The 17246-nt window shown below is 42.1% G+C and overlaps 2 protein-coding genes across 2 annotated transcripts in view; one reads left to right on the top strand and one right to left on the bottom strand.

The window, feature by feature from the left end:
* Positions 1-439: 439 nt before the first annotated feature.
* Positions 440-10927, bottom strand: gpib (glucose-6-phosphate isomerase b). Its single transcript, XM_035160503.2, has 18 exons — positions 10743-10927; positions 10419-10509; positions 9890-9958; positions 9553-9672; positions 9368-9451; positions 9128-9274; positions 8452-8523; positions 8312-8356; positions 8166-8219; positions 5995-6055; positions 4823-4866; positions 4526-4678; positions 4151-4280; positions 3871-3947; positions 3119-3247; positions 1621-1696; positions 1327-1393; positions 440-870 (listed from the first exon to the last, which is right to left on the bottom strand). Exons 1-18 carry the CDS (start codon positions 10859-10861, stop codon positions 747-749), a joined length of 1662 nt encoding a protein of 553 aa, XP_035016394.1. The 5' UTR covers positions 10862-10927; the 3' UTR covers positions 440-746.
* Positions 10928-14332: 3405 nt separating this feature from the next.
* The window catches only part of LOC118111678 (granule associated Rac and RHOG effector protein 1), a 32867-nt gene continuing 29953 nt past the window's right edge, over positions 14333-17246 (top strand). Inside the window, exon 1 of the mRNA XM_035160490.2 lies at positions 14333-14419. The gene's annotated coding sequence lies outside the window, so the exon portion shown is untranslated. The remainder of the gene's footprint in view (positions 14420-17246) is intronic.

Below are 17246 nucleotides of genomic sequence, written 5' to 3' on the forward strand. Positions count from 1 at the left end.
TGTGGTTAACAGCATCACATGTTGCCGTCTGCGATCTGTTAGTCTCTTGTACCGTGTGATTTTCATGTTTATAGGAGAAGTTCACACGCCATGTTTGGCACAACAGTACTAAAACATGAAGTAAATTCAGTTTGATAATATTAATGTTTAAATGTGCTGCCAGCATGGAGCGGCTTATAGTCCAGATGCTGTTTGTTTTTCTCTCTAAATGGATGATGTCTGGGGATTTGTGGGTAGGAACATTGCAGATGGACCGACCTTTGACCCTTTGTTCCACTGGATAAACAGGAGATAGTTGCTCCTAGTAACTAAATCTGGCTCATCGATGCCATCTAGTGGTGTCTTACTCAAACAGGCTCATTAAGGCATCAGCTCTTTGATGCACAGTGACACACATTTGTGAGCAGCTGTTGTGTTTGTGTGCACATGAGACACAGAGTATTGTGTGACGATATTTATTTCAGAAACTTAATTTCTTATGACAGTGGAGAGGCATATATCGTACGTCCATCCACGACACTCTAATACAAAAAGCGTTTCCCTCATAGTGATAAACTACTGTAACAAACATAGAAAAAAACATCACTGGAGACAGTCACGATATCAATAACGAGGCTGCAGCTCCCCTGTGTGGGAGTGACCGGCTGCCTCTGTGAGTCTCCTGTTCATGCAGCTCATGCAGCTCATGAGGCTGGTTAATGTTGTGGAGTTACGTGGACGTCATGGGGGGGAGACTGTGACTCAGCTCAGGAAAAGTTCTTCTTGAGGAAGTTGATGAGTCCGTTGGTGGAGGAGTCGTGGGAGTGGACCTCTGCCTTGTCCTTGAGCTCGGGCTCGATCTTCTTTGCGAGCTGTTTGCCCAGTTCCACTCTGATGATGAAGAGGAGGAGGAGAGCGGACACAGACAGAAGAGAGAGGAGGGGGTCAGTGATGTGGAGGCTCAAAGGACATGAAGGAGCTCGATCAAAAATGGATAGTTACAGCCACGTTAACACTGTGAGGGTTTTAATCATTCTGCTGGTCATGTGTCATGATCTTTCTTCCTCAAAATATGAATTTTAGAGACAACTTCACAGTTGAGGTGTATGATTGGATCTAAAATATAAAGTAGGGCACTAGTTTTTCAGCAATCATCATGCATCCTGAAACAGTTACTTACCTTTAGTCATACAAGTTCACGCAGTTTCTCCTTAACATCTTAACATTTGTGGCTATTAAACCTTCATATTCCACGTTTTCTAGCAGTATCGCATTTCCTGACTGCATAGCCTTGATATGAGAAAGCTGCTCAATGAAACCAGTAGATGTAGCTAAAACCAAACTCACCCCCACTGGTCAAAACTGTTGATCTCCCACATTAGACCCTGGACGAAGATCTTGTGTTCATACATCGCTATGAGACAAGACAGAATTATGGTTATTACAACAGAAATGTTACAACAGAGAGGCTTAACTAGTGATTCATTTTGTAGTTGTATTTCTCAGGTAACACAATAGTGCTGCACATAAACTATTCTCTTGTCTTACTGTCCCAGACACAAACAGACCTTTAACAGTAACTCTTATGAGACTTATGATAGAAGCCTCATAATGAGTCATGAGAAACAAACAGGACTTTACCTATAAGTGCTCCAAGTGTGTAAGGTGTCACTTTCTTGAAGATGATTGAGGTGGTTGGTCTGTTTCCCTGGAAGACCTGTGTTGAACCAGCAGACATGTTTCATTATACACAGTTTGCAGTGAGCATGTCATCATCACAGATCCTCTTCATAAAATCTGGATTACTGTGTTTGTTCACGGTCACTGGAGGGCACCAGTCCCCATGCTTGCTTTCTCCAGTTTGCTGGCTGCACTTCCTCATACCGGGCATGATTAATTTTTTTCGAAAAGTAACATGAGATGACTGCCTCTTGTCAAGTTCAGGTTTAAAGCTACACCTTGTTACGTCTACTGATCAACAGCGGCCTCTGCAGCCACAAGTGGTGATTCATTATTTTATGCGCTGAGGCCAAGGACTAAACACCGACTTGAAATAGATAAACTTGTGCCGCTTTTATTCCCAGTTCTCATCCTGAATGTCTGTTCTTGCTCTGTGTAACGTTGGAGAGGGGGTACGACCTCTGCGAGAAGTGTGTAACCGACTGATAGTTCAAGAGCAATGCTGACCTGTAGATCAGTTAAAAACACTAAAAACTAGTGTTTATCTCCAAAATTCAACAAGGAAACTTTTGAAATATGACGAATTCTAAACAGAGTTTGGTGTTTGTGTTACAGCAGCAGCTCTACTGGTTCAGGAAGCCGGGGATCGTGGGTAATATCCACCATTACGTTGTGTTTCAGTTCAGTGAGTGGGACAGACTTTGATTTTTCTCTACATGAAAACCACTGCGACACAGAGCCCAACAGAATGAATCACCATGTGTGGCTGCAGAGGGCGGTGATGCTCAGTAAAGCTGCTTTCAGACATGAAAGCACTGAACTCTGGAGATCCCCCGAACTTTCTCTGGAGGAGGCGCATGTGTGAATACAAATGTCCAAGTGAGAGCCCCCGGATTATCTGCGGACTTCCTCCATCTGGTCCCTAAGTATGAAGTCAGCAGAAACTCCACAAAGGAGTTAATACGTCACTTCCTGTCTCTGCCTGCTGCATCCGGCTGCCCCACCTCTCACCTGAATAATGTGGTGAATTTGTTGCTGTTGTGAACGCGTCTGTGCGGAAAACCTCCCGCTGTGTTGTGCATGTGTGAAAGACAAACTCTGGGTAAATTCTGGACCCAGTTCTTGCTTTAAAGTGCTTTAAAGTTACATAGTGTTGCTTTAATGATTTCAATGAATTGTTGTGACTTCCAGGTTGTTATAAATTATTTTGTTGGCAGTTTAAACCACTTAATTACCCGCTTACCATAGTTTCACACAGTGCAAGAACAGGTGTTGGAAAAGCAACATGGGAACGAAGTAGGCACCATTCTCCCTATTACGACTCATTGTACCATCATTGAAGCTGTTGTTTCCAGGTAAAACAGCTGCTTGGTTGCTTAAGGTTTGTTATAAATCTTATGAAAACTGTTGATTCCCTTCAAGTCAGTCACGTAAGTCATTGTCTCTTGATTCGACTCACTTTATGAGGCAGGATCTTATCCAGATCGGCTCCACTCACGCCGCTGGCCTCCAGCTCTTTCTTGGCCTCCTCTGTGGTCTTACCCTTCATCAGGGCCTCGGTCTGGGCCAAGAAGTTGCCCAGCAAGATCTACGGTGCCATCAAACACACACCTTCAGACACATTGCAGTGCACTGTGTGTTTTACAGTGAGTTATGTCATCTAGGCAAGGCATTAGACTCTATGTTGTACAATATGTTGACATTCTAAATTTCAGATTCTATTGAGTTATGCAAATCCCAATTTCTTAAATCATTTTTTTATGACTAAGAAAACATACTAAGTTAAACCTGTCAGCAAAAACATTGGAGCACTAAGGGAGTCAGATCACTGCTCCTGGAGCACATGAACACTCCAGCTGGCACCTGGGCGGAACAGCCTGTGACCTTTGTGATGATCCCTCAGGAGTATGTATTCCTCAGGTTTTCCAGGTCATTAATACACATGCATTAACACGTCCACACCACTGCTGAAATGGTGTAGGTCCAAATCACAATTTTGGGCCTAAAATTCCTTTAAGGTCACAAGAAGATGTTTTGCAGACTATGATTAAATAATATATACAGTACATTCTGTTATGATAAAGTGCTTTTAGTACCTGGGTTTTTCTACCATTCAATTAAACAAAGTTCCCTCAAGCTAGGAAACTGAACTCAGTATTTGCTGTGCCAAAGTATATATTTAAGTTAAATCGGTGTTCACAGCAGCGATACCTTGTGGTGCAGGTTGTCTCTGATGGGATGCTGGGACTGAGCAGGGATCAGGAAGTCAGAGGGCACCATACGTGTTCCTGAGGTGAACACAGACACACTGCATCAAAGACTCATGTAGACTCACAGCATGAGGTTAACCACTTAGCAAGGCTATCAGTAAAGCCGGGATAAGGGATAATAGAAGGATAGTAGAATATTTTGTTGGTGAATTCCAGTCACGCTGAATAACTGACTCACCTATATGATTCTGATATTGAACATTTATCTTTGCTGATTATACCTTGGTGGATGAGTTGGTAGAACGCATGCTGCCCATTGGTTCCTGGCTCGCCCCACACTATTGGCCCAGTGTGGTAGTTGACACGTGCTCCCTTGTTAGTGATATATTTTCCATTGGACTCCATGTCTCCCTATAGTAAACAAACGCATTTATCATCAAAAGTGTCTCAGACATTGAACTATCTCTGAGGAGTTTACACTAGTAACACAGACAAAGTGCCGCTCGATCAATCAATGACATATAACTATGTTCACAAGTCATTCTTCTCTTTGTCAAAGTGAAGGATTGTAGTGCTGAACAACTAGAATAAATAATACACTTGTCTTTTGTCGGAGGCCCACACAGAGACCTGAGATGCCTGAAGAGGTGTCAGACCTGTTGGAAGTAGGCAGTGAAGCGGTGCATGTACTGATCGTAGGGCAGCATGGCGTGCGACTCAGCATGGAAGAAGTTGATGTACCAGATGCCCAGCATAGCCAGCAGGACAGGCGCGTTCTTATCCAGAGGAGCGGTGCGGAAGTGGTTGTCCTGCAGGGGAAGGAGTGAGGCTGATTTACATTCATGTATTCTGTGTCTTCTCTACAGCAGGATGCAGCATATAAATAGTTGTTTTTAAATTAGAACAGTGGTTTAGAGAAGCTATTAGTTATCATCTCATTCTGCTTTACCCACCATCCAGTGAGCTCCTGAAAGAAGCTTCTCAAAGTTGTCGAAGCCTGATGAGGAGAGGAGACAGATGAGTTCACTGAAAACTTGATAATTAGCACAGCTTATTTGAATGTAGATGTACATGTACATGTAGAGCTGTACAGAAACCATCCAGCGTTGTATTGTAGCGCGTCAGGGTTGGATGGGCATTGTCTCCCATCATGCTCTGAGACAATGCTGTAGACGTATGTTAAATCGTGACCTTTTAGATTATAGATGTCACTTGGGCACCATGGGTGAGACTTTTGTTACTATATATAACACCCAGAATAGAAAAAAAATATTTCAATAAGAATAAGTAATTCTAAAAAATCAAAGGAAAAAATATATAAGTACTTCTCGTAATAATACATTTTGCTTGCATTGTCACTATTATGAAATTCCTGTTAATTTGGTAATCAGACTGTCACTCATGGCTATTATGAACTTTCAGAATTTCACAAAAAATTTAAGGTGTTCCCATTACATAATGTCGGATGTCTCATTATCTTAAGCTAACGATGGACATTTATCGGAGTAAAAATCTGTTCTGTGAACTTATCATAATCTTTTGTGCTTATTTAATAAATCTAAGGCAATCAGTTTCCTAAATTCTACTTAACAGAACTTGTTTTACTTAAAATGTTTCAACTAAGAACAGAAGCAAGATCAATGTGTCAGATTTTACAGTGAGCTAGCAGCACAGATCTAAGGATGACAGTGGTTGGTCCACCAGTTTAGTCCAGAATTATCACAACTATTGGATAAGTAACAACAAATCTTTGCACATAGATTTCTGTTCCTTTGGAGATTTGATTGTAAGGATTAAAATAACTTTGGTGATCCCCTGACTTGACATCTATCACCATCATTAGCACGATAGCATTGTGACGTTCTAAGAAGGTGGACATGGTGAATGTTATATCTGCTACAAATCAGCATTTTACTGTCATTGTCTTTTTGGCATGTTGACTATTAAGTATTTAGCACTACTGTGTCCAAGCACAACCTCAAAGAGCCACTGCTATAGCAACAGCCCCTTCTTCTTATGTCCCTATAGCATCTTTGATATTAGAAGTATGATGCATGAATTGCTGGAGTCTTTTTCATTCTAAGACTGGGAGGCACACGAGGCACACGAGGCTCACTGTACATACCAATGTGCAGGGCAATGGCCATGCCAATCGCAGACCACAAGGAGAAACGACCACCAACCCACTAAAAGAGAAAAATAAACAGAAACACTGAATATATACACTACCATTCAAAAGTTTGGGGTCACTTAGAAATTTCCTTATTTTTCAAAGAAAAGCACTGTTTTTTTCAATGAAGATAACATTAAATTAATCAGAAATACACTCTATACATTGTTAATGTGGTAAATGACTATTCTAGGTGGAAACGTCTGGTTTTTAATGAAATATCTACATAGGTGTATAGAGGCCCATTTCCAGCAACTATCACTCCAGTGTTCTAATGGTACATTGTGTTTGCTAATCGCCTTAGAAGACTAATGGATGATTAGAAAACCCTTGAAAACCCTTGTGCAATTATGTTAGCACAGCTGAAAACTGTTTTGCTGGTGAGAGAAGTTTACAACTGGCCTTCCTTTGAGCTAGTTGAGTATCTGGAGCATCACATTTGTGGGTTCGATTATACTCTCAAAATGGCCAGAAAAAGAGAACTTTCATGTGAAACTCGCCAGTCTATTCTTGTTCTTAGAAATGAAGGCTATTCCATGCGAGAAATTGCGAAGAAACTGAAAATTTCCTACAACGGTGTGTACTACTCTCTTCAGAGAACAGCACAAACGGGCTCTAACCAGAGTAGAAAGAGAAGTGGGAGGCCCCGGTGCACAACTCAGCAAGAAGACAAGTATACTAGAGTCTCTAGTTTGAGAAATAGACACCTCACAGGTCCTCAACTGGCAGCTTCTTTAAATGGTACCCGCAAAACGCCAGTGTCAACGTCTACAGTGAAGAGGCGACTCCGGGATGCTGGCCAGGCAGAGTGGCAAAGAAAAAACCATATCTGAGACTGGCCAATAAAAAGAAAAGATTGATATGGGCAAAAGAACACAGACATTGGACAGAGGAAGATTGGAAAAAAGTGTTATGGACAGACGAATCAAAGTTTGAGGTGTTTGGATCACACAGAAGAACATTTGTGAGACGCAGAACAGGTGAAAAGATGCTGGAAGAGTGCCTGACGCCATCTGTCAAGCATGGTGGAGGTAATGTGATGGTCTGGGGCTGCTTTGGTGCTGGTAAAGTGGGAGATTTGTACAAGGTAAAAGGGATTTTAAATAAGGAAGGCTATCACTCCATTTTGCAACGCCATGCCATACCCTGTGGACAGCGCTTGATTGGAGCCAATTTCCTCCTACAACAGGACAATGACCCAAAGCACACCTCCAAATTATGCAAGAACTATTTAGGGAAGAAGCAGGCGGCTGGTATGCTGTCTGTAATGGAGTGGCCAGCGCAGTCACCAGATCTCAACCCCATTGAGCTGTTGTGGGAGCAGCTTGACCGTATGGTAGCAAGAAGTGCCCATCAAGCCAATCCAACTTGTGGGAGGTGCTTCAGGAAGCGTGGGGTGAAATTTCTACAGATTACCTCAACAAATTAACAGCTAGAATGCCAAAGGTCTGCAATGCTGTAATTGCTGCAAATGGAGCATTCTTTGACGAAAGCAAAGTTTGAAGAACAAAATTAATATTTCAAATAAAAATCATTATTTCTAACCTTGTCAATGTCTTGACTATATTTTCTATTCATTTTGCAACTCATTTGATAAATAAAAGTGTGAGTTTTCATGGAAAACACGAAATTGTCTGGGTGACCCCAAACTTTTGAACGGTAGTGTATGTACGCCTCATTCAAAACCCCTTTTTAAACTAGAGTAACAAGCTTTGTGCACCATAAAAGCTGATGGTAACTACAATGCACTAAAATGTTAGCCACAAGTATTTCTATCATTAATTAGCAGAACATGAGCAGCGTAATACTCTGTGCACTTAACTTCTCTGGGTCATAAAGACCATAATATAGCTGTTACCCTTTAAATACCAACAATGTAACTGAATGCAGCTACCTGACCTTTGATAGAACCCAGCCTTTATAGTGACCTCTGCAAGAGAAAAGGTCGCTACCAATAATAACTGTCTGAGGAGATGGGCTTCTGGTTTCCCAGCAGCTGCTGTGCCAGAGTGTCTGTCCCTGCACCTACTTCACAGGTCAAAAAGCTTATTTATTTATAGCTGCTGCCTTCAGCCCCATCACAGACCAGGGGTGACGACTGCACAGTGTTTGCTGCGAGCACTCACATCCCAGAACTCAAACATGTTCTCTGTGTCGATGCCGAAATCCTTCACTTTGGGCTGAGGGAGAGAGAGAGGAGAGCATGATGGTCAGGATAGAGCAGAGGGACACCGAGGGAGGATTCAGCCTCTGATCGTGGGTTGTGACTTACAGCGTTTGTAGACAGGGCCACAAAGTGCTTGGCAACAGCAGCTTTCTGTTGAAATATGCAGAGGATATGTTTAGAGAACATGAATAATGTACTGTACATGAAGTCCAGTATCTAGTTTGCTGCTGTCTATTGACACTCACATCTTTGGCGTGTTCCAGGAACCATTCTTTGGCCGACTCAGCGTTGGTAATGGTCTCTTGGGTGGTAAATGTCTGTAGAAGGACATTCAGGTAAACACAATACATAGATACATACCAAATACTAATATCACATATACCTGAACTTATGCTGGAGAAATTATAGGCTTTCCTTGAAAAATGACATTATTTATATTTGCTAATAAAACAGGTATAAATGTTAGAAGTTAATGTGGTGAACTTTGCTCTGCCTCTTTGCCACGTCAGACGGCTGAAAGATGGACAATTTCACTTAAAGTTGGTTATAATAAAACACACCCTGCAGGGAAGTAAATCCAAATTCTACGAGGTATGGAGACCCTGTCTTACAGTATATTGATAAATTAAAATATATAAAGGATAGAATAATATAGAAGAATGCATTACAATTGAGATAAGTCCAGTTTGTATCAGGATTGTGTAAACGTAATTATTGTGGCATAAGGTGTGCTGTATGGTTTATTTATAATATTAGTTTAGATGTCTTGCTGTAGAGAAGACACAGAATACATGAATGTAAATCAGCCTCACTCCTTCCCCTGCAGGACAACCACTTCCGCACCGCTCCTCTGGATAATTTTGTAGTTATTTGCTTATTTATATTATGTTGGGTACTTATTAAATACCAATGAAAATCTACCTTGGATGCGATGATGAAGAGGGTGGTCTCAGCATTGAGGTGTGCCAGGGTTTTGGCGATGTGCGTTCCGTCAATGTTGGACACAAACCACACACGCGGTCCATCCTTAGAGTAAGGCTTCAGGGCCTCAGTCACCATCAGGGGGCCCTGCATGTCAAGTAAAGGTGTACTTCTGAACGGACTGTGCTGGGCAGCTCACAGGAGTGAATATGTAAAAGTGTGGAGCAGTAAAACACTCACAAGGTCAGATCCTCCAATGCCGACATTAACAACATCTGTGATGGCCTTTCCTGTGTAGCCCTTCCATTCGCCGCTGCGGACTCTCTGCAAGCAGATGAACATGATCATCACAGCTGGTATCAAACTGGATTTCGTCTACTCTTTTCTTCAAACCTGCAACAAAGCTGGTGCTGCGTTTGACTCACGTGGCAGAAGCCCTTCATCTTCTCCAGGACCTTGTTGATGTCAAGCATCACGTCCTTGCCACCAACCATGACGGGGGTATTGGAGCGGTTCCTCAGAGCCACATGGAGCACAGCCCGGTCCTGCACATGCACACGATCAAACACAGACACTTCTACTCAAGCAATTCAATATTTTCCAGCTGTTGCAGTCACTGCATTCAATGTTCACTTTCAAAAAAACTAAAATGAAGTTCATGTGTAGTTTTTAATGCCATGTGGTGTAAAAGGCACCCCTGGTGGTGTTATTATACCACACCAGGATACATGTGAGGAGACACTGTCAAGTTACAATGAGCACCTCAGTGAAGTTGATCTTCTCTCCTTTGAACATCTTCTCTCTGGCGGTATCAATTCCTCTGGACTTGGCCTGAAGAAGACAATACATGTTAGTCCTTCACAGGATCTTGTTCTAATTGGCAACCCAAGCTTCAAATTAAATTTGACCTAAATGGTAAATGGCCTGTATTTATAAAGCGCTTTTCTACTCTTGATGAGCACTCAAAGCAGTTTACAGTACAGTTTATTTATTGCCATTCACACACACATTCATACAGTGCATCTATGTGCAGCACTTTTCTCTACGGGAGGGGGCAATTTGGGGTTCAGTATCTCGCCCGAGGACACTTTGGCATGACTCTTCGGAATGGGGAAGACTGGGATCGAACTACCGAGCTTCTGGTTAGAGGACGACCGCTCTGAGCCACAGCCGCCCACTTAAGATGGAGTTATGAGTCAGATGAATGGGACGTTGATCAAAGGGAAGTATTAATTAAAGCCGTGGGGGCCATTTAAAAAGCCATGAATCATTAAGATAAACATGAATTTACCAGATCAAACAGCATCTTCATGACGTCGTCTGTGACCAGATTCTTGGAGTAATCCAGAAGAATGTCTCCATCCTTAGTGTTCAGTGTGAGGCTGTGCAAACACCAAACAACATCAGTGATGAAGATTTTAATTCTAAATATCAAAACTATAATTGGACAAACAGTGTGATTTGATTTGACTATTATATAATAAATTGTGTAATTTTAATGCATCTGGTAGAATCAGAGGAATCATACTAATAATGCAACCAATTTACTGACATGTATCATGCTCAGTGGTTCTGTGCATGCTGCATTTTTGCATGATTTGAATAGGATGTATACCTGAGCTTGTTGAATCTCTCCTTGTCGGCCTCGAACATGTGCCTCATGTTGAGTTGCAGGGCGTGGGCTTTGTACCACTCCTGCAGCTTGAGGAAGTTGGGGTCCTGTGTGAGTGCCATGCTGTCCAGAGGGGGTCTGCTGTGCTCCGCTGTGCTCAACAAGCCTGGCTGAGTGGGAGCGAGCAGGTCAGAGGGGAAGCTTTTTGAAGGGCGTCCAGTCCAGATCCACAGTAGCCCCTCCTACAACAGACACACTATACTCAGGACATGTGCTTGTCACACCTCCACACTGTCCTTCATGGCTGTAGTGCACGTAACCCCTGGGAGGGGCACACTGCAGTTTCACAAGTACTGCAACACCCATGAGTTCAGTCATGTCTTGTATTTGTCCTGTATCTTTGCTCTGTATCATGAAGCACATTGAGTCCATGCTTGTCATATGAAATGTGATATATATGTAAACTTGACTTGATTTGACTATAGAGCACTAGACTGCAGGTCATTTGCGCTAATTATAAACCTGTCTGAAATACACTGCTGCATGTGTACTGAAGTTGCATAATAATGTATGATACACTGGATAAAAAAGCATATAAATGAACAACTCTTACTATAATTAATATGGTAAGATACAATGGTAGTTTCCCATTTAAATAATATCTTTGCGGTCATAATGTTATATCCAATCTGGACTGACACACCCTCCTTCTTTGTGTGCAAACTGAAGATTTATTTACATGTTCATTTCATATTTTTAATGTGTTTGCATGGACCAAAGCTTGAATTCTCAAGTTGTATATACACTACCGTTCAAACGTTTGGGGTCACATAGAAATTTCCTTATTTTTCAAAGAAAAGCACTGTTTTTTTCAATGAAGATGACATTAAATTAATCAGAAATACACTCTATACATTGTTAATGTGGTAAATCTATTCTTGGCTTTTTAATGATGTGACGTTGTTTATGGCCAGCTGAAAACTGTTTGCTGTGAGAGAAGCTATAAACTGGCCTTCCTTTGAGCTAGTTGAGTATCTGGAGCATCACATTTGTGGGTTCGATTATACTCTCAAAATGGCCAGAAAAAGAGAACTTTCATGTGAAACTCGCCAGTCTATTCTTGTTCTTAGAAATGAAGGCTATTCCATGCGAGAAATTGCGAAGAAACTGAAAATTTCCTACAACGGTGTGTACTACTCCCTTCAGAGAACAGCACAAACGGGCTCTAACCAGAGTAGAAAGAGAAGTGGGAGGCCCCGGTGCACAACTCAGCAAGAAGACAAGTATACTAGAGTCTCTAGTTTGAGAAATAGACACCTCACAGGTCCTCAACTGGCAGCTTCTTTAAATGGTACCCGCAAAACGCCAGTGTCAATGTCTACAGTGAAGAGGCGACTCCGGGATGCTGGCCTTCTAGGCAGAGTGGCAAAGAAAAAGCCATATCTGAGACTGGCCAATAAAAAGAAAAGATTGATATGGGCAAAAGAACACAGACATTGGACAGAGGAAGATTGGAAAAAAGTGTTATGGACAGACGAATCAAAGTTTGAGGTGTTTGGATCACACAGAAGAACATTTGTGAGACGCAGAACAGGTGAAAAGATGCTGGAAGAGTGCCTGACGCCATCTGTCAAGCATGGTGGAGGTAATGTGATGGTCTGGGGCTGCTTTGGTGCTGGTAAAGTGGGAGATTTGTACAAGGTAAAAGGGATTTTAAATAAGGAAGGATATCACTCCATTTTGCAACGCCATGCCATACCCTGTGGACAGCGCTTGATTGGAGCCAATTTCCTCCTACAACAGGACAATGACCCAAAGCACACCTCCAAATTATGCAAGAACTATTTAGGGAAGAAGCAGGCAGCTGGTATGCTGTCTGTAATGGAGTGGCCAGCGCAGTCACCAGATCTCAACCCCATTGAGCTGTTGTGGGAGCAGCTTGACCGTATGGTACGCAAGAAGTGCCCATCAAGCCAATCCAACTTGTGGGAGGTGCTTCAGGAAGCGTGGGGTGAAATTTCTACAGATTACCTCAACAAATTAACAGCTAGAATGCCAAAGGTCTGCAATGCTGTAATTGCTGCAAATGGAGCATTCTTTGACGAAAGCAAAGTTTGAAGAACAAAATTAATATTTCAAATAAAAATCATTATTTCTAACCTTGTCAATGTCTTGACTATATTTTCTATTCATTTTGCAACTCATTTGATAAATAAAAGTGTGAGTTTTCATGGAAAACACGAAATTGTCTGGGTGACCCCAAACTTTTGAACGGTAGTGTAACTGTTTTTCATCATTAATCCATTAATATTTAATCAGAGGGATGTCGTGAAACATACAAAAGGGAAAAAGAACAAAATACATAAGAATTTAATGCTATATATACTTTGAGATACAAAGACAAAACTCTGGATAGTGAAAACAGAAAATCCCTCCAGTGATGCATGCTGTATAACTCGCTGCTATATTTTGTGCACATCATATTCTATGTGCAAGCCCATAATGAGAGAAGTTACCATAGACTCAGGTCATCTGAAGCAGCTTTCTCTGACTTTCTACCATTAATGTGACTGGCAGGAAGTGTAAGCTGTTTCTTTTAGAAACATCCTGGTCTTTGTGGGATCAAGAAAACTTTTCAGTCAGAGGTAGTGATGATGTCATTCAACTCTTTGTGCAAATCAACGCCCCCTATCGGCCATTTATCAAAATATGGAGCACAGGGTGTAATATTCTTTATCACACAGCAGAGGGCGACACAGCTTTAGCCTGAGACAGAAAATGAAATCTGTAACAATAACAAACTGTGTAAGAGATTTGACCAGAGATGGAAATCACCATAAAATTACCTGAATGGAACCAACAAATAAATGATGAAGATATTACTTACATGCAGCTCATATATTTTCTGTGAGTGCAATTTCACATCACGAGCAGGACAGTGACGAGTGTAGGACAAGCAAACCCAAGTAGATACTGTCTGATTACTTATACAACATATTGCAAGTACATATATTAAAAGACCTGCTTCCAATGACTAACACGTGTGTTTTATCAATTTTACCTTTGCACTGGATCAACTTGTATGCCGATATCAAAGACTCATAAAGCTTGTTTTTTTGAAGATAACTTAATGACTTTAACACCAAACACTGACATAAATCATAACTTCATACAGATTCATAAAGATTAATTTAAGAGTTATTAACCACCAAATAAATGTCTCAAATATGAAAACCATTTATGTTTTATTTTTTGAGGATTAAAGGGTTCCTATAATAATAATAATAAATATTAAAACACAAATATATATATATATAAAAAATACTAATACTAATATTATATTATATTATATTATATTATATTAAACAAATAAATTTGGATGTATTTATGGTTCCATTTAACTTGAATATGTTTTTTTTCGTAATAATCATGCAACAATTAAATCAAATAAACACGGTGTTAAAACAAAATATAAGGTCTTAGTATTATAAAGTCTTAATATTAAAGAGAAGCTGGCGCGTTGTTGTTTTTGACAAGTTCTTCACATATAAAAACAGTGAGTAGACGACGCCCAGCTTCCGTTTGTGTGGGGGGTTTATTGTGAAGGTCTCAGCGGAAGTGTCGGTGCGCAGTGCCGGACGCAGGGGATTCGCTGTCAGGAGGGTGGATGCCTGAAGCTGGTGAGCGATGCGCTGATTAACTGAACGTGTACTAACATTTTCCTTCAGTTTTCACGGACGCTGCTCGGTTTTCTCTCGGTTACCGGGCCCCTCGCCGCTGTTAGCCCGCACCGGAGCAGCTCCGGGCCGCTCACTCCAGCTTGTGCTCTCCGCCAGCGCTCACAACCGTGTCGCAGAGAGCTAGCTGTGAAGCTAAGGCTAGCTCACACTGCTATGTGGGTAGCTAGCCTGCTTAGAACCGAGGAATCACTGCTGCGCCCATCATCGGACGGACCACACTCTGACGTGATTATTACTCATTTTCCTTCGTTATTTAATCTGAGAGCCACATAGACAAGTGGCTACATGTTTTCAAAGATAGTCCGACATGCATGAGACATTTTTATGCCGTTACATGTCAGTATGTTGGAGTGCAGAGCCTGTGTGTGGTGTGGTGATGAAACGCTCCTATGGAGGCTAGCGGAGAAGGAGCAGCACTTGGCGGTATCGTCTATTTCTGCTCTCGTTGTCTGTCACCGGCTTGTGTCTGTGGGCGCTGCTTCAGATACAATCCACACCTTTTGTCAGTGGGCAGCAGTGTCGGTGCAGGTGACGGAGGACGTTCGTGGGCTACGAGCAGCGACCTGGTATGTCCGATAACGGAGCTGGGCGTTCTTGGTTTTTCAAGTTGCACGGCTGCAGTCCGTAATCGCTACGGCACAAAAATGGAGTGTGGGTTCATGTTAGCGACAGAGACGTGGTTTGCAGATGTCATGGCAGTGGGACTTATGGCTGTGGTTGGACTGCCAGCAATGGGAGGATGTTTCGGTGTTAGCTTGATAGCCAACAGGCGAGTGTCTGGCTGTCTGTGGCCGGCGGGCGAGCCTCGAAGTCAGGGGCGCAGCGGAGCCTGGATAACGGGGTGTCTTCCGTCCGTGTCACTCGCTTCTCTTACGTTTGGCGTGGTTTTCAACGCAGATGCCGGTGCAGCCTCACCGGCGACACCGCATTTAGAGCATTAAAAGGCCGTATTAATAGCTGCGACATAATGCTCCCATGACTCGGGCCATGTCATCCCGGAGAGTTTCGATGAAACCGGCAAACTGCGCTTGTGTGGATCCTGTTACGCCTTCCTGCTAAAGAGTGATCGGACAGTAAAATAATCCCTGTTCTAGCCCACTAATTAATGTTCTACCTTTATTTAAAGTTGTAATGTCAAGTAGCTAACATCGTCGTGTTATTGCATTAATAGTCAGTCACCGTGGAGCAGTTGTGTAATGTTTGATTGGGCATACAGAGTAGTAAAGCTGCCATAGAGGTGTTATTATATTATATCTAATACCATGGATCTGGTGATTCACTCCTTGGCTCATCAACCCCCATACATTGGTTGTGAAGCACCACACACAGCAGTGGGTCACACAGCCACGGTGATGTTGGAGCTTTCCTTTATCTGGCTCTACAGTGCACGGGAGGGATATCTAGAAGTGCATTAATAAATAACGTTGCCCCACTTCTCGAGAGGGGTGTAGGCATCTACAGTCTAGCCAGAGGTTTGTCTTTTGACATCCTGTGTAATGTGCTCCCTGTTCAGCTGGTGAGTAGAAAGTGGATCATTTTTTTGTTTGGTCATCAATAAGGAGATAGCTCACAGTCACAGGCAGGGATTGTGTGAGGGGAAAAAAAATATCCAGGGCTGCAGTGTTTGTCATAAACAGCTGATCTGAGAGCAGATCGAAATCTGAAAGTCAGCTTCCATTGTCCTTATCATATTTGATGGATCAAAAAGATGGATCTATTGTTAACAGCGTTGATACATTTAATGATAAACTATTACCTTTTTTTATAGGAAGTTGTTTGTGATGTTTTCATATCAGTTTGTATGTTCCTTATGACTGATGTTAAAATCTAAATCAAGAGGGATTTTTCAGACGTAGAAATTGACAACCACGTTACTGCTTTCCTGTTGAGTTTTGCAGGCTCACACTGCTTTCATTGAAACCGCCCTAAACCTACTAAACGTGTGTTGCCATCTGCGACAGCTGTGTCACTCTGGAAATTCATGTAGTGCTCGGCAAGGTACTCTAACTCTGTTTAAACTCAGTCTCTTCAATAGCTTATTGTGCCTCAATGGTCATCACAGTTGGCAGACTGGTACTAAGGCTCCAGTTGTTTTTCTTTCTTTTTCTCTCTGTTGTCAGTGTTTGTCCACATGTGATATGACCAGGAGTGACATTTTTCCTTAGTCTAACACTGAATCCGGATGCATGTGTGAGGAAGTCGACCTGCAGTCACAAGATTACTGTTTGCGCTCGCCTCGGGTGGAGTACACAGCCTGCGCTCTGCTGGCTCTACTCGATCTCCAATGTCTTGAAACATATTTCCTTCTACAAAGAAGCTTTCTAGTGTTTCTCTTGCTGCACAGTTGTAGACAACTCAGGCCACCACTGGGGGAAGGGATCAGTTGGCCCAGACGGCCGTGGTATTATTAGAACCTGGGAATTTAAATGTTTTGTGTATTGATTTTTTTTTAACTTTCTTCTCTCGTATTGGGCCAGGCAGATGGTTTTAAGTCAACACTTATTTGTGGGGTATCCACCGTCTACACCGGAAGCCCCAAAATATGGGCCTTTGCCCCCAGAGGCTAATTCATCGTCAGTTGATAGCTCTGAGATTGCCCCACAAAAAGTATAGGCTGTGACAATCCAATAAATGGATCATAGAACAATAACTTCAACTCAGGAGGAGAATTGGGTGACGCAGATTGAATACAAAAATTATTTACAAAATCAACAACTTAGACCTAGATACTGACTTAAGAAATAAACAGTATTGCTGTGTGATCGTA

The sequence above is a fragment of the Hippoglossus stenolepis genome, chromosome 1 (assembly GCF_022539355.2).
Source record: "Hippoglossus stenolepis isolate QCI-W04-F060 chromosome 1, HSTE1.2, whole genome shotgun sequence".
Taxonomy (NCBI): domain Eukaryota; kingdom Metazoa; phylum Chordata; class Actinopteri; order Pleuronectiformes; family Pleuronectidae; genus Hippoglossus; species Hippoglossus stenolepis.

Bases quoted from the DNA above. Each gene is read 5' to 3' on its own strand.
- gpib (XM_035160503.2), bottom strand. From the start codon at position 10,861: ATGGCACTCACACAGGACCCCAACTTCCTCAAGCTGCAGGAGTGGTAC. The intron at 4,281-4,525 runs GTCTGACACCTC...TGTTTACTATAG, and splicing joins TCACTGCCTACTTCCAACAG to GGAGACATGGAGTCCAATGG. The intron at 3,948-4,150 runs GTATAATCAGCA...TGTTCACCTCAG, and splicing joins CTACCAACTCATCCACCAAG to GAACACGTATGGTGCCCTCT.